The sequence below is a fragment of the Anguilla anguilla genome, chromosome 7 (assembly GCF_013347855.1).
Source record: "Anguilla anguilla isolate fAngAng1 chromosome 7, fAngAng1.pri, whole genome shotgun sequence".
Lineage (NCBI taxonomy): Eukaryota > Metazoa > Chordata > Actinopteri > Anguilliformes > Anguillidae > Anguilla > Anguilla anguilla.
The window spans coordinates 13,212,850-13,234,189 of NC_049207.1; the positions used below are offsets into that span (position 1 = coordinate 13,212,850).

At 42.4% G+C, this 21,340-nt stretch overlaps 1 protein-coding gene and 1 long non-coding RNA gene across 2 annotated transcripts; both read right to left on the minus strand.

The window, feature by feature from the left end:
• Positions 1-63: 63 nt before the first annotated feature.
• LOC118232428 (protein FAM180A) lies at positions 64-13,228 on the minus strand. Its single transcript, XM_035427419.1, has 3 exons — positions 12,820-13,228; positions 4,822-4,919; positions 64-2,413 (listed from the first exon to the last, which is right to left on the minus strand). The coding sequence occupies exons 1-3, from the start codon at positions 12,896-12,898 to the stop codon at positions 2,087-2,089; spliced, it is 504 nt and encodes a 167-aa protein (XP_035283310.1). The 5' UTR covers positions 12,899-13,228; the 3' UTR covers positions 64-2,086.
• LOC118232429 lies at positions 9,497-12,478 on the minus strand. Its single transcript, XR_004766291.1, has 2 exons — positions 10,534-12,478; positions 9,497-10,111 (listed from the first exon to the last, which is right to left on the minus strand). It is a non-coding gene; the product is annotated as an uncharacterized LOC118232429 (long non-coding RNA).
• Positions 13,229-21,340: the final 8,112 nt, after the last annotated feature.

Sequence of the window (21,340 nt, forward strand, 5' to 3'; positions counted from 1 at the left end):
ATCACAATTTACAGATCGGAATTTGAACCACCACAGTTGCATTACAAATTACGATTACTGCAGTTTGTTATCAGTACACTTTAATCGATGAAATCATTTGAGTGTACGCTTGTTTGCAAGCAAGACAATACTGCGAAGACAATGATAACTATATTTTGAAAAGACATAGCAGTCAAATTTTAAATGTGGTTAGCTCTGCCATGCCTTAACAACTCTGGCAACGGCATTAAGCAACGCAATGCCTGTTGGGTCAGCGCTCACTTTTAAGCCAGCACTTTAATTTCCTTATTATTGAGCGAGCGTCAGAGGGCGGAACAGCCATCATCCCTCGCTGAAATTTGGCTCACTCAGTTCTGGGACAGCCCCTGTACAAGATGCCTACTCTGCGTAAATTGAGTGTTAGTGTGTGGGTGGAGTGATTAGGGGGTGAATTGGGACTGGGCCAATGAGTCATTCCGCACATGATGCAGCCTTATCAAATCACAAGGAACCTCTATTCGACACCCCTGACCTCATTTACTGGTTTCAGAAAATGAATGCTTCAGTGATAGCTTCTTCATTCGATATCTATTTCTAAGTAAAGATTTTTTTTTTATTGATGTACTATTTCTCTTTGCCAAAACTAGACCTCACTCCCCTGGTTTCTTCATTCATTATCTGTTTTTACATTGATTTTTTTCATTTTTCATTGTGATGCATAATGTATAGCTATAATGATTTTGTACAGAATGTCTAATGACAAATGATTTTGTAGAGTAAAATAAACCATATGCATATTTTAAAATCCTTTCTCCTCACTCCACTTCAAATGGAGAGGGATTCCTGGACATTCCTGCTTTAACTAAGAGATCATTTTCAACAAGCTGCCGGCATCTATACTTTCGTAAATTTGGTTCATGTCACCTTTAGTTCTACATTATTTGTGAAGGTAATGCACCCTAGAGCACCCTGCAAATGGATTGTTTTCAACCTTGTTGTAAAACAGTAGTAAGCAACCATTTGGAGATACACATTACTTAAAACAGCAGTGCATGGAGCTTTCAGTAAGCTTGCTGTCGTTTAGGCTCCATTGATTTCAGGGGGAGATTGCTTGCTTTATCAAGGGTGGACTTAGGAATATTTAAAAAGCATCCTGTCATTTATGTGTGAACACACAGTAGAATAATTCACTTCCGACCAGCTCAAGTGGAAAGGGTGTTACATACTACATTTTCACTGGTATTAAAATTGTAGTATGTTATTGGTTTATTTTCAAGGATTCAGCAATATTAAAATATTTATTTGCAAAGCATAAAAAAGTATGATCTGACCATGTAAAAAATGTATTACTAGAAGGATGTTGTTGAAGGAAGGGTTTTCTACAATCCATAAGGGTTTTCTACAATCCATCCAAGTGTAAATGTATACCTTTTCATCAAATTTTCAATATGACCGTGTGCGCAGGATTCCATCTCAGTCATCACACTTTCTGCATTTTGAAGTTTTCATTCCATACAGTAAATAGATAAAGCTCAGAGCCATTCTTGTGTGGGCAAAATCACGTGCATCATCCTTTCATGTGTTTATATCACATCAAAGTGGACCTCAAAGAAGTAGATTTGACAAGTCCCAAGGAGTCAAATCAGCTACACAGCTTTGTTAATTGGAATTAGTAGTATTAATATTGGATATTGATTGAAAGCGCGCATTGAGGTCGAATCCTGAAAACCAAGTGTTAATCAGTACAGTCAGTAGCACCAAGCCGATCTGAACATCCCACCCCCCCGTTACACGCTCTAGTGTAAAACCTCAATATAGTACTTTCAAGGGGAAGATAACAAAAAAAGAATTGGATTTCAAGGAGAAAAAAGAAAACATCTCAAAATTTCTGTGACATCATCCGCAGCTCCCTCGCAGTGATCGGAGCCTACAGTGTACAGTATTTCATTCCTGAATCGATTATTCTGACTTGAGAGCCGTGTGAAGGGGGGGGGATTCCCTAGAAACCAGGATGATCGCTCCAGCACCAGTTCTCACTGACAAAAGAATTAATAAAATATAAACTTATAAAAAAGTTTCGCAGATCACAGGTGGTCTTGCTAACGGCTCATTGACCTCTGAGGTCTTGCTTTAAGGCCCTGTACAGGTTGACGAATGATTCTGCCCAGGTGTCCTTCTGGTGCCCGCTGGTGTTGGCCATTTTGTTGGCGGTGTACACCATGGTCAGCACGGTTCGCTCGAAGTCCCCCTTTTGGAGGGGCCCCCGGTGCTGGGACAGTTGGGAGGTCAGCCGGCGGATGTCTGTCAGGCGTTTGGGCAGGACGTCTTCGCATATGGCCTCCAGGGTGCGGGTCCGGCGGAGAGAGGCCAGCTCCTCGTCCCGTACAGAGAAGGGCGCGTGCTCGTCCCCGATCTGCAGGCCTGCCAGCATGATCTGCAGCAGGAGAGACGGGAGAGAGGGAGAAAACAAGAGTCAACCGGCAACTGAATCAGCTGGTGCCCTCTGTCCAGCGAGCAATCTGATTGACTTGCTTTGATTCAGGTCAGAGTGCAGTGCAGTGAAGTACAATTGCAGTCAACGCTCAGACTGTCTAGTGCCACTAGGAAATTGAATATAGAGACTGGATCTCCTTGAATCTCTGGTCATGTTTAAAAACACCAAAGAAAAATAAATCTAACAGCAGTGGCTAATGTGGGGATGGATGGATGGGGGCTGCCTTTAATCTTTCATCATATTCAAACAGTCATATTTGGAAGGGGCCGATTCATAAAACCCCCAGCAGAGAATGAAATAATACTTGCAAATTTCTGACATATTCATTAAGAACAGCAGTCACTCAAAGGGCTCAACTGGGAATTTGAATTTGGATAGAAAAGTTCTGGAAGAAAATCTTGGAGAATTAAAAAAAAAAAAAAAAAAAACTATAAGTTTGTGACTGTGTTAGATGCATCTTTTAAAGACCTTAACACTGCATTAAAATACCATGAACTGACATGAACTACATCGGAAGTTGCTCTCAAAGTATGCATTGTACAGTGGCCTTCAGACGGGTCACGGCTGTCGGATTTTCTACAGGACCGGAATATTTACATTGTAGATAAGCTGCTGTTTGATTTAGTCATACTGACTGCAGCACCATACGCTCAGCAGCAAACCTGGCATGCTTTACCCAAGATGGCTTGTTAAGACAAACCGGTCACCGGAGGAGAATGTTTGGTGTCCTGAGGGAACATGCTATTCTAGGTCAGGTCACATAGGCCTCCCAAGATCCAGACGTCACACCGGCTCTGGCGACTGGCTCTGCCTCTTAAAATGAGATACGAGTGGGGTGAAGGTTTAACACCAGTTTTAAAACACCCTATGGATATTTGTGGAGTCATATAGTGTGGCATCATAGGGGTTCCTGAGAACATTAGGATTCTTTGAAACACTTCTCTTCCAATCAGTTTGTATTAAATCTGATTACATTATTAATTCCTTGGTTGCTGGTGTCTACATATTTCCTGGGTGTTCTACACAGCCGAAAGTCCCCCTGTTTACAGCAGTAATTCTGGATCCATTCTGGAATGATCTATCGTATTTTCTCATTGCCCTTTGGCCTATCTTGTACAACATTTAAAATCTAGGAAAAGTTACAGTTGTATCATACTTGCCCCATTAATTTATCCCTCTCTTTATTTTAGCAAATAGACTGTTTAAGCACATTTTAACTGTTCCTCAGTGAACACGATGCCCAGAATGGCTTTAAGTGTCAAGAGGTGAAAGCATACATCAATTACATTACCAATGTGAGCCCTCACAGTTCTCATAATTTTCTGCCTGAGATACACCCAAGAGGGCGAACAGAGTCCTCTAGTGGCCGCTTAGGATTAATTCACCTGGGTTTTCCGACCGTGCTGAGTGTGCTAATGTCACTCTAACGGCCTGTAAAACAGCCAAGGGATTCTGGTTTCTGGAATGTGCTTGTACAGGCCTCCTCCGAGAGAATTAGGGATTACAATTCCCACTGAACAGCTATGCTTGAAACAGCCCTACGTGATCCTGCTTTTGAAATTCACCTTAGCTTGAGAGTGAAGGTTTGTTTTCAAAAGTCCAACTGAACAGCTACTGCAACTGTTTCTGTTCAGGTCTCAGTGATAGCACACAAGACTTCTAGAGCTAGAATATTAATGGCTCTGCCAAGTTACACTTGAACTGCACCATACCATACCAAAATAAATCTATAAACCTAAATAAACAGAATATTTCATGTGGACATGGCCTCCCTCTGTGCTACGCAGACTCCATGGTGGAGTGAACTATGGCATTTATGAGGGATGGGTTCACTTGGGGAGACATTGAGCATGTTGCTTGCGTATGTGTGTTATATGCAAAAGAAACTTTTAACTGCTTGCCGTTCATTTTAAATGTTTTCAATTTCAGTTGAGTTTGGCTGGATTTATCTGTCCGGTACATGTAATTTCAATCAGTCAGTCTCAAACCGTGTTCATGCATCACAAAAATTGCTTTATTAAACATTGACATGATTAGTTAACAAAAGGTTTTTTTCATTTTAGATATTTAGTAGATTGTCTTATCATTAGTTTACATATTTAAAATAAACAATCCACCTTCATACTGATCTTGTAACACTTAAGTTCAACAAAGGAATGGAAGTTCATTATGAGGCTGCCATTACTGCACTAGTTGATTTTAGCTGGCACATTTCCATTTACAACTGTATGTGACAATGAATGGTTGCCATTTCCTGTCTATAATAGCAATCATGGATGCAGTCCTTTTTTGGAAGTCGGTCTTCAGTTCATTTTCATCTTGTGCTTTCTTTTGCAATATTGACATACCTCATATAGCAAGGTGATGTCTTCTATGGAGTTCTGAAAGGTGGGGTTGACCATCGTTTTTGCTCCTCTCTTTGCTCTGCCAGCTGCTGGGAACAGGGCTATGGAAGCAAGAGAGGGAGAAAGAGGCGGGATGGAGTGAAAGACAGAAGGGAGGACAGAGGAAGAAAGAGAGAGAATGTGGATGAGAGAGAGAGAGAACGTGAGACATTCATTTTTCCTGTGACACCTTCCTTGGCACGATGATTCACTGCACGCCGAAAAACAGGCCACAGTAAAAGAGGCATGCTCTCTGCGCGCTTTCACAGGTGCGAGTGATGAATCGGTTCAGTGCGCACTGTGGTCCACATTTACTGCTTCATGTGCAAACACTTTGGTGCGACTCGGGAGGATGGCAGGACAGGGCTCTCCTTGGAAAGCCTGAGTTTTGTGACCCCGGGGGCGTGGGGCTCAGTTCAGCAGGTGGTGGTGTTGGGGTGGGGCGGGGGGGGGGGTAACCTCTGGCTTCAAAGGCACAGGAGAAGCTGGGGGCTGCTGAGCACCGCGCCACGTGCACTGCAGGTGAGAGAGCCGGGGAGAGAGACGGCTGTTACTCATAAAATTGAAACCAAGAGCCCGTTCAGCGGAACGCAAAATCTCAGCCAGGCTGAAACAAGGTCAGACGTTGACTCTGACTACTGGGTTGAGGAAAGGACCGTGATCCTCCAGACTGTGCTCCTGGGCTACAGGCAACATCTGGCACATAGCAGCGCAAACAGACAGCTAGTAAATGACCTGAAGCGTGACGCAGGCACACAGCACAGAGGAACCTGGGACCGCAGGCAACACCCCAGATGGGAGGAGGAGGGCTACTGTTCATCACTCGCCGTCCAGCAGCTCGTGGCCTGCCCCCCCCTCCCTCCCCCCCCCCCTTTCCCCAGCTGTCCCGGCCTCCTGTGGCTGGTCCGCTAATGCGCGCTACATCTGAGATCAATAAAACAGCTGAGGCCACAGGAGGAACAGACCCACGGTATGCAGATAGAGAGAGAGAGAGAGAGAGAGAGAGAGAGGGAGGGAGGGAGGGAGAGAGGGGGAGGGAGGGAGGGGGAGAGAGAGAGAGAGAGAGAGAGAGAGGAATAAAGAGAGAGAGAGGGAGAGAGAGAGAGAGAGGGGGAGGGAGGGAGGGAGAGAGAGAGAGAGAGGGGGAGGGAGGGAGGGAGAGAGAGAGAGAGAGGGGGAGGGAGGGAGGGGGAGAGAGAGAGAGAGAGAGAGATAGGGAGAGAGGAATAAAGAGAGAGAGAGAGGGGGAGGGAGGGAGAGAGAGAGAGATAGGGAGAGGGGAAGAGCGATGGGGAGGGAGGGAGAGAGAGAGAGAGAGAAAGAGGGAGAGAGCGAGCAGCTGGAAAGGGCCACGCGCTTCATCAGGCTGGAGCTCTCATTAATGCCTCTCATTTTTTTGGACAAAGTCGTACTGCTTTCTCTGGTTCTGGCCTGTGCTGAGATCCCCTAATTACTGTTATACCCAATGAAGTTTGGGCCAAAGAAATATCCAGCGCTACATCTTAATCAGCGGGGTAATGTCTGCACAGCAGGCCTATTTCATCTGTCTAATGCCTGAGTTTACAGTGCTTCTGTTTCTGATTGTGTGCCAGACAGGGTTGAGGGAGGGAGGAAGGGGGTTCTGCTCTCTCTGGCTCAGCTCCAGGCCTGGCCTCCACTCAAACCCGCCCTATAAAGCGCTGAAATCGCCATTAAGTCACACGAAGCCCAGGAGCTCCACCATTTTCATGACAGAGTTTACACATAACACACTGTTCGGGGCCTGCGGTAAAATTAAGAACTGCATGTGGCCAATTACAGGGCGTGGTGCTGCCGGTGAGAGAAATACGATTACATTCTGATGTGCAAATTTAGATGAAAGGTTGACAATATTGGGGTGAAGGGCATGCCGCGTCCCGCGGTTGTGTGTTACTTACGGAAATGGAGCTGAAGGCCCAGGGAGCGTATCGTGATTATCAACAGGCTGTCTGATTCGGATCCATTATATTACAAGCACTTGAATGGATAATTCTAAGCTTTGAAAGCCGAGCCTGCTAACCGCTTCTCCATATTTCACTACTACTACTATCCGCACCATCCACACACACGCCGAAGGGACCGTGGGCTCTCTTCTGACAGTGCCTGAGGCCTGATTAGCAGGCGAGGCTCCGACACGCGGCCCTGCCTTCAAGTGAAATCAGGAGTTCAAGAGAGAAAAACAGCAGGAAGCGGAGAGACGAGAGCCAGGGAAGTGCAAAAGGGATCTCCTCCCAGCTGGAAGGAGCCCGGAGGCCTGGAGCCGCAGAGCCAGGGAGCCAGGGCCCGGTTTCCTGGCCCAGACCTTGGCGAGGGCCAAGCCAAACAGGCACAGGCACTCGGTCTCCTCCGGCGCAGTTCAAAAAGCTCGCATTACCATGAGAGCCCCCGGCTTTGGCCCAAAATACTCCAAACAACAGAGAGATGTGGGCTTCTGACCAATGCTCTTTATCGCATTAGGAGTCTCCCCTCTGTATTTGGATTTTTTAAAAACATTAATGGCCTGCCTCTATTTCTGAATTCTTTTAATCTGCTCCGCATTTTATTGGACTGACTTCAAAGGCACAAAAAAGTGTGAATCTTTTGCGTCAGTCCCTGCAGGCTCTAGCACTATATGATCATTTAAAAAAAAAAAAAAGTATTTTAAAATGGTTTTGCTTTCATTTAGCATATAGACACCTTTCACTGAAACCATGTTATTATTAGTCAAGTGGATCAGTTTGGTGCGTGATCTTGCATTCAAAAAGCTTGCATTCTTATCCTAGAGCATGTGTTTTGGTAAAGTTTCAGGAAATATCAGTACATTTGAAACTTATCATGATTGTGCCAAAATTAATTTTAAAATCTTTTTACATATTATAGATAGAAACGTAATAGATTTTATTCTGGAATATCAGGAAAATAATTTTCATAAAACTATATGTGAATTGGTTCTACAGCAAATGTTAAGCTTACACAAATCAGAACCACGCATCAAAAGACACAGACAGGTTTTTACTGTCTACATATATATGAAAGGAATGTGCAATCAATAACTGTCTCATGTTGCTATCAGCAACAGCTGTTCCATAGTTTTTTGAGAGATGGCCAAAAGTATGCATCTGGTTATTGAGCTCAAGTCATTGGTGAAACTGAATCAATGAAAACAAGATATAGTATACAGTATCTAATATAAAAGAGAAAATGTTTTCTGCTTTTAAAAAAACATCAAACATTTCTAAGTTTGTAGCAATGAAATTGTGCTATTTCATTTGGCCACTGAATAATGTGTAGTTCTGGTTGTCATACTATTAAAAGGCCATCTCTTCAAAAAGTATAGAGAACAGCCACAAAATATAAACCTCGGGGAATTGATTGCCTTAAAGTTTTTTTGGCACATTATTGAATGGTTGTTTTTCATTGACTGTCTGTAGCCTCACACTACTTGTGAACCCTCAAGCTGAACAGGATTCAGAGGAATTCTAAAAAAATGATATCCACCTGCTGATGGTACAGTAAGGCACTCGCAAGCACAATTAATGTTGCTCATGTGACATGCACTGTCCACCTCAAGTTTTAAACTGAGGAAAACATTTCAGAATGGACACATGCAAAGTTACATTATGAATGTTTTCATTGGATCAGGGTTGAAATTGTAACAGCTACACCCGGTTCCACTTTGAAAGCCTCTCCGCCTCATGACAGACATTTGCTGATGTATGTGGGAGGGGCATATGAGGCCGACCGGTCTTATGACAACCTTCAGCGATGTTTTTCATTTGCTTTCCATTCCAGCCCAGCGCTGTTTCCTGATGAATGTGTAATTGATTGCGCTCACATTGAAAGCAGGTGGTTGACACATGAAGCACGCCGAGTATCCGGCCAGTTGGTTAAACTGGAACCTTGTGCATGGAGGTTCACACAAACAGGGTTTATTTTGGGTGAGGCACGAGGCCCCAGAGTGATATTATTGTGTATTATTTTCTACCAGTGATGGGAACTTCAAGAAAAAAAACTCCCATGACAGGCAATTACTGCATGATGTCACAGCAAGAGCTCATCTTGACCTCAGTCATCACGAAGAAAACAACAAGGGAAGAGGCTGAAGGTTATGGAACAGGGATGGGGTCCAAAAAAGAAAGAGAAAATGGCAAAAACACACAGGTCAACATTCAAAAATCAAAAATCTTTTGGATGTATTCAGTCCAAAAGATGTGCTCACAGGAATGCACTGAACTGGCGGTTGAAGCAGGGAGAACTCCAGGCTTAATCTCTCTCACCCATGCCATGTGAGTTAGAGAGAAGGAACTTACAGCTTGACTGCTAGGTGTCATAGCACTGCTGAGCCTTTGAACTAGGCACTTAGTGGTTTTCATATACATCCTGAAAAACAAATCTTTAATGTAACATACTGTACCTCACTGGTAAACTGCCTTCGCAGGTATTTCACAAAGCAGGAATTAAGGAGTGTGTCAGCACACTTATATTTTAAAATAACTTGGGTTTCCATCCAGGCAGATCTCGTCCAGTTAAAAATATTTCCAAAAGTTAGCTGGTTTGCTCATCAACCCTACTTGATGAGTTACTCGTCTGGATAAGGGCAAGCCATCATGCATTAGATAATATGGACCTCAAAGCACACAGGTATGGTTTGTTTAACATTATGTTATTTCCCTTATCTCTTCGGCAATTGCTTAATTAATAACAAACAAATTCACAGAATAAAATGTACAGTTTCAGAGCCATGCTTATTTGACATTTTTGGTTTTTAGCCTCTTTACGTTTTACAGGTGCAAGAATTAGACACAAGATTAGAACTATACTATATAAAGTGAGCAAAACAAGCACATGACACACAGTCAGTGCAGTCTTACTATTGCATTATTCCACAAAGGGCTTCAATTCAGCTATTTATTCAAGCCTTTTTTTGGCACTTGCTGCTTGTCAATTTCTTGTATTTGTTTCTTTTTCGTCCAACCCTGCCCCTCCTTTCCCTTCTTCCTTCCCTCTCTCCTCCCAGTCTCCCTTTGGCGGGACTCCATGTTCCTCTTGTCCTCAAAGTCCTTTCACACAAGCAGAATGTCCACATTCCACCAAAGGGCTTTGACTGAGCGTTAAGAGGAAGTCCAGTAACAACGAAAAGCAACAAGTGAAAAAAAAAAAAAAAAAAATCCCCCAAACCCATACCAATTTAAGGCATTACTCAAATGAATCCACAGCTGATTTGCCAAAACTCCATCCAAGAGACGCCCCGCATGTCCTATAAACCGGTCAGAAAAATTCAGGCCACACAGTACAGCACAACTGTGGAAAAACTTTCATCGTGACTTCAAAACAAGTTTCTCTTCAGAAGCTTATTGACCAGCCCCTGTTTTTCAGAGCTTCAAATGAAGTTTAGTACCGTCACATGAAATTCAGTGCAAATGGCACAAACAGTTATTTTCATCATAAGTGTGAGCAAATGATCAAACATTATGTTGATTGGCAACATAATTAAGATTAGCTGGGCAAATTAGCGTCCGCACGGAGGTTTGTTTCTTTATTTTCAGCTGCTGAGCATATGCTGCTTTAAAGAGGTCTAAACAACCTAAAAATATTGTTTAATCTTAGCAGCTGTTTTCATGCCTTAAACAAGCGCATGTTCTATGAAATGTGACTCACTAAATGTCTACAGACACTCACCATGTGTTCCGAAGACCTCGCTGTTGTTTTTCACAGAACTGTTAGCGCTGACGGATCAGTAGTCGTGTTTAGGCAAGCTGCCGTGCTTAAGCAGACCCACCTTTCAGCACACACTTTAGCCATTTCGCCAGTAGCCCATCGCTATCTTGAGTTGACCAAATCTCAAATACAGTGGTGACTGTGGCCATTAAATCCACAAATGAGAAGATCCTTATAAATTTCCTAAGAATTATGCAGTGCCATTGTGAAATAGTTCAATTGATGTCATAGTCTAAAAAAATCATCCATGAATTCAGCCAGCCTTGCGGAAACTAAAAACAGATTAAAAAAAAAAAAAAAAACGCTTCTAGTATAGTTTGCCTGCGCACATGCACGCACAAACCCCTACACACAAACAGGACCACACTAGCACGCATACATGCGCATGTGCATGCATTCACTAGCAGTCAGCCTCTACCAGCATTTCCACCTTCAGTCTGCTCCAGCTAAATGCCTCTCGCTGCTACAGTACATAGACCATGGAGGGTTTTAGACATCCAAGAAAAAACTTTTTCCAGGGAGAGTTTAACTTTGATTGATTGGCTGAGAAATGAGATATGAAAAGATGATATTGCCTAATGAAGCCAAGGGAATGCTGGGAGAGTACTCGTAGATGTGTGTGGCAGTGACACCTCTCTCTGTAGCTCTAAATTCAGACACACCTGCTATTGCATCAACATCGCCTCCTGATCTGTCACGACAGGAGTGGGAGGGTTGGTGGGAAAAACAAACTACCATAGAGAGAGTTGGTTGTGAGTGCACATCCAGACAACTCAATAATGAATTGTAACTCCTAATTAAAACAATTTAATTTTAAATTTTGAAACATCCGTTAAGTACTGGATATACATTGTCAAGCCATGACCTTGAAATATACCAAAATACAAAGTAAAACCATTTCTGTTTTTTAGTCAGCCTCCATTTATTGCATTAGCAGCATAATTCCTGAGAGGATGATTTAAAATGACACATGCTGAAGCGCAGTCACATGCACTATGTCCTGAGACTGCACAGACAATGCCTGCTGCAGCTCCTGAAGATAGAAACAGAGCCTGACCTATGACACAAAACCATAACTGTAATACATACAAAAGGTCCATAATTTCTTACATTCTAAAGCCTTCAGAGTATATTTTCCCTCAGATGGATATACTTTGACGACAGTTTCCAGTTAGCCAACGTAGTGTGTTCGTTTTGGATTTCCCAAAAGAAAACAGGGGACATTTTATTACGTTTAGATTAGAGAATTGATTATCCTGAATGAGCAAATTCTTTCCACGGCTTATGAAGAAACAAGCTGTGCACGACAGAGGTAACATTATGAAAGTGTCTGTGCCCAGACACTTACCCTGACATACGCATGCTAGTATAGATGTACATTGTTAATGACAGCTTAGGCTTTGTTTGCATAAGAGAAAAAGCCTTCTCCACATTGATGCCCATTCCACTTCACTGTGATATCAGTTCAATGTCAGTTTTTAGATGAGCAACAGGTGCTTCAGACAAAACAGACAAATTTTGAAGAGGAAAAAAAGGCTGCAATCTCAATTAAATACTTTATATTTACAATGTATTCAGGTGCAATCAATCACAGCTAGAAGGAATAACTTGAGTATTATGGAAACTGTTACATTTTCTCTTGCGAAACTGGGTGGAGCGAGATTTGTTATGACAACAATACTAAGAATTTCTTAAACAAATATAAGAAGTTGTCATAGCCACATCAAGATAGCTGGTATTTTTCTTCGAACGCAGTCCATGTGATCAGTCTTCCTGCCCAGACCTCACCACCCTCAAATATGTGAGAGGATTCTTACTGACTTATCTAACTATGCATTATGCTATTCAGAACTATTCAATGTACAATCAATGCACATGCTTGACAGGTTTCAAATGAGTTTAAAAAAATGCTTCATCAGCATCATAAATCTTAGAAAGCAGCTAATATATATAAATATATATATTATATATATATATATATAAAAATAACTCACACACTTGTAAACAATCTTTCTCAGTTATATTTTAAATAAAGTAAATGTCTCTTCTGTCCTGCACAGGACACTAGAGGTGTTTATTGTGAATAAATTGTCAGCTCTGTGAAATCACCCCACTCCAATACACTTGTCCATTTATATGTCACTCTGAGCAGTATGGGATAAAACTCTAAGGCTGTGATGCCTGCTGCATATGCTCCAGTAGGGTTGACTGCTCGTATCTCCTGGTGTGCAAGCGCCTGGGTCTTACCTTTGCTTCGTTGCTGACTGGCACACGTGTAGATACTGCAGTAGAAGACAGCAATGATCAGCACCTTCCAGTGCAGCATGGTGACCAGGTGACCTAGCGCGATTCAGTCACCTGCAGAGCCAAGAACGCGCAGCAGAGAACGGGTCCAACAGCTCGGAAGGGTCAAGGACACACACCCCTGCTGGAAGACTGCACTGTGAGTCCCTCTCCTCCTCTGCCCTCTTCTCTCTCACTCTCTCTCCCACTCCCTCCTCTCTCTCTCTCTCTCTCTCTCTCTGTCTCTCTGTCTCTCCCTCCCTTCCTCATTCCCCGTGATTTGGAGCATTCCCTGTCCAGCTTGTGCAGTTTGTCAGGGCTGGAATCTGGAATTGATCAGGACCTGGAGAGGCTGGCTGCTTTTGAAAGCGCCTCTGTGCTGCTGGACTCCCTCGGACCCTGCAGGGCAGCTGCTGCATGGACACCACCCTCAGCTCGACCTGCTATCATTAATAAACCATCTACTGTGCATAGTGCACACCCACAACCAGGCAACATTACACAGCATAGTTGTTCACTCATCATCCATGTCCACAGCTGAATATTTGCTGAAGTAATTCAGGTAGAGCCTGTTGCTCAGCATGACAGCAGAGTTCCACTATGGAATACATTTTATAACGTTGTCAAATCGCAATTGCCAATCACTGAGCCAGACAACTTTTCTGACACCTTTTCAAATGAAAAACTGATACTGTTCTATCTGACAAATGAGGAAGAAAGCCTTATTGCTGTACGAGAAATGCACAATTGAATGATAGTACAGTACTGAGGCTGTAACGGGTAAGGAACTTTTCTCTAAAGTTTTAATGGTTGACAACTGGGCTTTGACAATATGAAATGGTTTCTTCTCTGGAATTAATTTTTCAGCCTTTGAGTTGCAGACTAGCCTGTGTTTTTATTTTCATTGCTACCATTCTTGCATCTGCCTGCCTGACCCTATTGGGGGGGGAGGGGGGGGGGGGGGGGGTGGAGTTAGAGGCAGAAATAGCCTGTTTTTAATGTGGCACATCTAAGAGTCCAAAAACAGAAAAAAACATTATTTTATTTATGTCAGAAAAAGGAATATATCCAGGGGGCTTAATAAATGCAGTCTTTTTTTAATGGTGGAGGGAGAACAGTTTCTCAAAATTCTGGGAGAATAATTATTTTCATTTCATTAAATCATTTTAACTGTGTTTGTTCTGGTCGTGCTATTCTTACAGAATTTGACTGAACTAAACTGTTTGTGTATCTTTGCCATCACTGCAGGAGCCCAGTGGAGAATTTGTTCAAATAACAAACATACATTCCTCACATATCTCTGTTCTACTCTGCGGGTGTGGTGAAATCTCACATACGAAATGGTTTCTGTGGCAAGAAGTAGCTTGTGAAGATTCTGCCTTCCCCTGCACCAAAATGATTTTTCATTTTAATGACTATTTTGGATGAAACTATATCTCGTTTAAATGTGTGAAATGGAACCAAACTGTCTTTGACTTTCAGCCAGTTCTGGTTCAGATAACCCATCAAACTAAGATGGCTAATTGTCTCTTTGCTGCCATTATACTGTAGGTTTGAATGTGGTATGAATTTTCCATGGGTGTCAAAAACAGATACACAGAAGAGGTTACAGACTCCATCATGAAGGAAACAGAGAAAAGGCATGGAAGGAATCTCTCCATTGTGTTCTGTAAACCCTGGTTGTTTGTTGTATAATTTGAACTGGAAATTAATTATAATGGGTAACTAATCCTTAAAACCTTGCTTGAAGTAACACCAGTATCACCTTGTCCAGCAACAATGCCAGCAGCCATACCACCACGCACTCTGCTCCTGCCGACTGGCTGAAGCTAAGCAAGTGTGGGCTTGGCTAGTACTTGGATGGGAGACCACCAGGGAATACTGAGTTGCTGCTGGAAGTGGTGTTGGTGGGCCAGCAGGGGGCAATCTTCCCTCCGGTCAAATAAACCATAATGCCCCAGTGCTGTGACAGGGACAATGTGCTGTAGGAGATGCCGTCTTTCAGATGAGACGTCAAACTGAGGTCCTGACTCACTGTGGTCATTAAAGATCCCATGACACTATTCGCAAAAGAGTAGGGAGTTCCCCGGTGTCCTGGCTATAATCCCAGATCTGACTCTCGCAAAAAACTTGCCACCTAATCATCCCCTGATTTAATTGGCTAAAAAATGTTCTCTCCCTCCAGTGGAGCTGCTCAGTGGCCAACAATAGAGGATTATGGTTGTACTGGGCAGCTCCCAGGTGTTAATGTGTATGAGTGTGAAGCAGGGCGTTCCTGCAAAAGAGCATCCGTGCTCAGCGAACCTACCATGGGTAAATGAAGGTTAAATAAATAAACAATGAACTTACCTTCGACCAGAGTGCTGATGAGCTGCCTACTTCTTTACTGCTCCGACACTGTCCCTGCTGTCATAAACCACGGCCCTAGGCATGCAGACTGATTCTACCATGCCTCTTATGTGCTGTCTGTTGACCTCAAAGTAGTTGCCTTTCACTCTGTCTCTGTGTCTGTTTGAATATTCTGTCTTTCTTTTCATTTTGATGTTTATGAATGTATCTGTCTGTCCTCGTCTATCTCTGCCTTTATCTATCTCTTCATCTGTCTGTCTATCTTCTCATCTCTATCTGTTGCTTATCTGTTTATCCATCGTCATGCCTCTCCACACCTGAGGGTGCTGAAAGAGTTGCTTCCCAAACAAAGAGATAATGACATTTCAGTGCTTTTAACTCCCAGATGGGACATAAACAGAATCTGGAGAGAGGCCTGCCCCTTGTGCACTGAAGCTGCTAACTTTTATTCCTCTGCACAGGAATGCACTCACATTGCTTTGGTCGGAATGGCGGCAGTTGCTGCAGGAAGACGACGTGGACAAACCAAAAAAAAAGGCAGTGTCATCTCACCAAATTGCGGTTTCACATGGTATAGAGTGAATAATGAAATGAGAGTGATTTTTCACATTAAGAAAAAGTCTTTAGGGTTCTTAATGGATGCTAATACTACTACTACTAATAATTATAATAATGATAAACAATGAAACAACAATAAAGTTAAACTAACAGATGCTTAAAAGCAAGCTACTGTGATGCAAATACAGGACTAATATTGGTAATAGTATAGGATTATACTATTAATTATATCTCAATAGCCATTGTTACTAATATTGGGAATTAGTTCATGCAACCTTATGAAATCAGTCATCTGGTAAGTGGACTGCATTTATATAGCTATATGAAAAGATGATATTGCCTAATGAAGCCAAGGGAATGCTGGGAGATGTGTGTGGCAGTGACACCTCTCTCTGTTGCTCTAAATCCAGACACCTGCTATTCCATCAACATTGCCTCCTGATCTATCAGGACAAGAGTGGGAGACAACTCAATAATTAATTATAACTCCTAATTAAAACAATTTAATTTTAAAGCAGAGCAGTTAGGGGTCTTGCTCAGGGACACTTTGACACGCCCAGGGTGGGGATTGAACCAGCAACCCTCTGACTGCCAGACAACCGCTCTTACCTCCTGAGCTATGTCGCCCCCTCATCTCCGATATAACCATAGACATAACTTGAAAGCGATTCCTCAAACCTTGTCCTCTCACTTATATAAAATAGCTTCAAAATAAGGCTGTCATTTATATGCCCTGCAGAAGATCACGTACAGCAACTTTACATGAATATATCAAAATGTTTGAGAGTTATTATTCTCTGGAATATTTTTGCCATTTTGCAAGATTATTAAAACAAAATTATTTTTGCTGACCAGTTATTTTTTGGGGTTTATAAAATATTTTTAAAACAACACTCAAAGCAGTTTGCCACACACATACACACACGCGCGCGCACGCACACACACGCACACACACGCACCCACCCACCCACACACCCACACACACACACACACACACGCACACACTTACACACAGATGTTTTTCAGATGTTTCCTTCTTAGACATATGGTCATATGAATAACTTGTATCTTGCATGTCCAAACTACAGAACACAATGGCTTTTTATTAACACATAATGAAAAAGTGAAGAAAATTACTCCAGGCCTTAGTGCTTATTGTCAAATGGGTTATGCTACAAACACAAGGACAGAGCAGATGGTATCAAATTTCTGGAAAACTAATGTCCATCAGGCTTTCAAAACCAGTTAATTATGATGCATTTCTTATGCACTTGGCTGGAAGGTGATTAATGAGTTTAACAAAATCAAAAATAATGTCCCAGGATCAGCTCAGAAGATGCTGCTCAGCTGGTAGTGGCTCTGCAGCACTGCTTGGCATTCTGGGAAACATGACTTCTGCACTTGAAGAGGGAAACTAAAATGCCTTAGAAGGAGCTATCATTCAGGAACAAACAATCCTGTTGGGACAATGACAGGGGGTGCATTTTTGTAATGCATTAGCTCACATGGATGAAAATAAATTGACCAACAAAAAACCATTAAAATCCTATAAAGTGATAACTAAATGCAAAGGCTTTCAATGTGAATAGGCAAGGGTAGAATACATTAATCTGATCCGTATTTCCAAGGATAGCGCTGGCGCTGTGTTTGAGTAAACAAGCTTATGCATCTTTGGCAGACAGGTTTGGATGGCTTTACCTTCTTTGGCCAGCAGGGGGCAAACTTGGAGTGGGAATGATGCAAGGTTTCCCGTAGCCTGTTGGACTCACTGCCGCAAGCTAGCGCTCCCACGTTTTTCTGAAATAATGTTTATAAAGAGCAGCACCATTAACGCAATGTTTAAAATATGTATAAACATGAAGGACCTCCAGATTCTAAAAACTGTGGACTGAATACAGAAGAAACATTAACTTTCATTAAGGTGCCAAATTATAAATGCTATTGTTACATCTCAGCTGACTCACCAGACAGCTTCCACTTCATTTTATTATGAAAGTAGGCTTGATGTAAAGGTGGTGTCAAGAGCAGCATGTTCCATTGTTACTGGGATACACAGAAACACACATGGGTACTCACAAATGCACATGTGTTACAAGTCACACTCACGTATACATACACACAGTAATTGTTTTATCTTTCATTTGTTTTAGAATTCACTTAACTTACAAAAGAATATGTGTTCTTAAAAGGGGAGGTTTGACATAATAGTTAAGCAATGTGTTATGAAAGCACTGCTATGCATTTTAGTCTGGGGAAACAGGTTTTAATGCGGGTAGATTTTTGTTTATGTAAATCGATGATCAAGCTTATGCACATTGAACCTTGAATACAAGAGGATCATTGGACAATGATTTAGCTCATTCAGCAGAATAAATAATAGAGTCCATGTGATGTGAATTTCGATTGCATCAGAAAACCGGGCTGCCTTCAGCCTTTTGCTTTCTGTGAAGAGCTTCATAATAAACAGGCATGGCACGCTAGCTCTTTTTACACAGCTAAAGGCCTTAAAAGTACTCCTCGTCACACACACGCACGCACGCACACACACACACACATGAGCACACACGCACACACAGACACACATACATACACACAAGCACACACACACACAAACGTACACACACGCGCACGCACAAACACACACTCTTAAATCCAATGAGTCCTTCTGCCTTTTGTCTCAAGTGTGAATGCAAAATGTTGTCAGTAAATAGTGCAAGTGTGTGAAAGGCACAGGTGTTGAAACCACATAAAAGTCACTGCAGGGCCTTTCTTCTGCCCTGTGGGTGAACTAGTCCATGGTCTTATTGATAAATAGCGCTGCTCAGTCACACACTTTGAATTACACAGCTTTCATTTTCCAAAGCTGTGTAATTCAAAAAACACTCAGCAGGAGGGTTTTCATTCAATCACCATTTTCTCCTCTCCTTTTGTCCTGGCACAGAGGTGGAAGCGCTGCTGTCTATTTTCAGACAACTGGTAGACAACTATGAAGCCTACTCCGTCACCTGGACTGTGGAACCTGCTCAGTACTCCATTACCTGGACCGTGGAGTCTGCACAGTACTCCATTACCTGGACTGTAGAGTCTGCTCAGTACTCCATTACCTGGACTGTGGAGTCTGCTCAGTGCTCTATTACCTGGACCCACTATGAAGCCACCCTAATGATTGTTTCCAACAAAAACAAAACCTCATGACATGCTACTTTATGAGTTAATCTCAGTATTAGAAAAACTGTACTATGACCTCCAATAGAGTCATTTTTCATCGGGATGTAAAAATGAGGGGCATGTAAAATCCCTCACCGTGGGAAAGGCAGAGCAAACAACATAAAGTTTGGTACTGTAAGGTCAATAAATAATAAGTATGAAACTGCTGGAACAGTGCTAAGCCTGCCTGGTAGAGGATAGAAGAGCCCCCCACACGTAGTCAGGCAGATGGTTTGGGAGACAAAGAAATCCCCAAAGGGACACGATTGGAAATCTAAAAAACTTGCCTACATCTTGGGGATTTGGGCTCCAAAACTACTATCAGATGCCATGCCAGTAGGCTTTTTGGAAGCATTGCCAGTTAAAGAAAGTCTCTGTTGAGTGCAATAAACAAAATTAAATGTCTAGAGTTTGTTTAATGCTTTTGGAACTTTGATTGGAACAGGGTGTTTTTGGTCTGTTGAGATGTCTGGCCACACACACAAGCGGTGGGTGTGGTGTCAGAAGAAGTATACTTACTGAATGTTGAAAAGGACATCATACCAACAGTGAAATATTGTGATGGATCTTTGGTGTTATGTGGTTGTTTTGCTTCAGGGTCACTTGAAAGTACCAAAATCATTTTGGCCAAAAACCAGGACACACAAACTGCCACAAATGGATTTCAGCAAGGCAATGATCTCAAGCATTCCTCAAAATAAACCAAGAAATAATAAACTAACCAAAACATTCTGCAATGGCAATCTGTCTCTAGAATTGAAACAGATCTATAATGACTGCTCTGAATTGAACTGGCCAGTCCACAAGCACAGAGTGAAGGATCTTATGGATTGTCAAAAATTCTGTATGGATGTATGATCAAAATTCTCCCATAAATATTGTCACACTACAGAACACCATTCAGTAGTGCTGTGAAGGGAGGGCTCACAGGGTACAGCAATTGGGGTGTGAATATTTATGACACATATTTGTTTGGGAAATAAATAATGAGGAAAGTTTTATTTTAGTTGATTCCATTGAATAATTATTCAAGTAGAATATTTTCTACATTTGAGAATGAACACACAGCCCAGTATTTGTGTTAATTAATGTGGTTTCCTTTGGCAATTACACTACTATTATCTCACATATTATTCTTTTTTATTCCACCCATTTTTTGGAATGCTACTCCTCCCAGAGTTTTCGCACCACATACACATGCAATATGTAAAATCGTGCAGCTTCACCGGGAATGGTGTGCTATTACTTTGTGGAAAGTTTCGGTGCATGGTCTCTGAAAAATTCGACTTCTTGTGGGCAATTTTGCCCCATAGACAATGAATGGAAGAATGTTGACCTTCGTGACATCACAATGCCCTCTAGTAGCTGAAGACAGAGCACTGTGACATCACGAGGGTAAACATTCAGCCATTAATTTTAATTGAAAATGTTTATTATTTCAGAGCTTTCGAACTGCTTGTTAAAGAGAGTTGTAGACTTGGTAGAGTCAATTGTTCATTGGTGAACCCTAACCCTAGCTGTAACCCTAACCCTAACTCTAATCCTAGTTGTAAACCTAAACCTAACCCTAGCTGTAACCCTAACTTGAGCTGTAACCTTAACCCTAACCTGAGCTGTAACCTTAACCCTAGCAATAAATGCTAACGTAACCTAAAACCTAGCTGTAACCATAAACCTAACCATAGCTGTAACTAAAACCCTAAACCTAACCCTAACTGTAACCCTAACCCTAGCCCTAACCATAGCAGTAACCCTAACATTAGCCATAATCCTAACCATAGCTGTAACCCAAACCCTAACCCTAGGTGTAACTGAAACCAAACCCTATCTGTAACCCCAACAGGGACTGTAACCCTAAACATAACCCTAACCCTAACCTTAACCCTAGCTGTAACCCTAACCCTAACCCGAGCAGAAACCCTAACCCTAACCATAGCTAACGCAAACCCTAACCCTAACCCTAACCCTAGCTGTAACCATAACCCTAACCCCAGGGATAACCCTAACCCTAAACCGAGCTGTAACCCTAACCCTAACCCTAGCAGTAACTCTAACCCTAACCCTAGCTGTAACCCTAACCCTAACCCTAGCTATAACCTTAACCCTAGCTGTATCCCTAACCCTAACCATAGCTGAAACCCTAACCCTAACCCTAGCTGTAACCCTAACCCTAACCCTAGCTCTAACCCTGACCATAGCTGAAACCCAAACCCTAACCCTCGCTGTAACTCTAACCCTAACCTTAGCTGTAACCCTAACCCTAACCCTAACAGTAACCCTAACCCTAACCCCAGCTGTAACCCCAAACCTAACCCTATCCCTAACCCTAGATGTAACCCTAACCCTGACCCTAGCCCTAGCTGTAACCTTA

What these genes read in the sequence shown, in the direction of transcription:
- LOC118232428 (XM_035427419.1), bottom strand. Translation starts at nt 12,898, where the DNA reads ATGCTGCACTGGAAGGTGCTGATCATTGCTGTCTTCTACTGCAGTATC. An exon ending in CAGTCAGCAACGAAGCAAAG is followed by an intron (nt 4,920 to 12,819) that starts GTAAGACCCAGG and finishes TTGCTTCCATAG; the next exon opens with CCCTGTTCCCAGCAGCTGGC. An exon ending in ACATCACCTTGCTATATGAG is followed by an intron (nt 2,414 to 4,821) that starts GTATGTCAATAT and finishes CTCCTGCTGCAG; the next exon opens with ATCATGCTGGCAGGCCTGCA.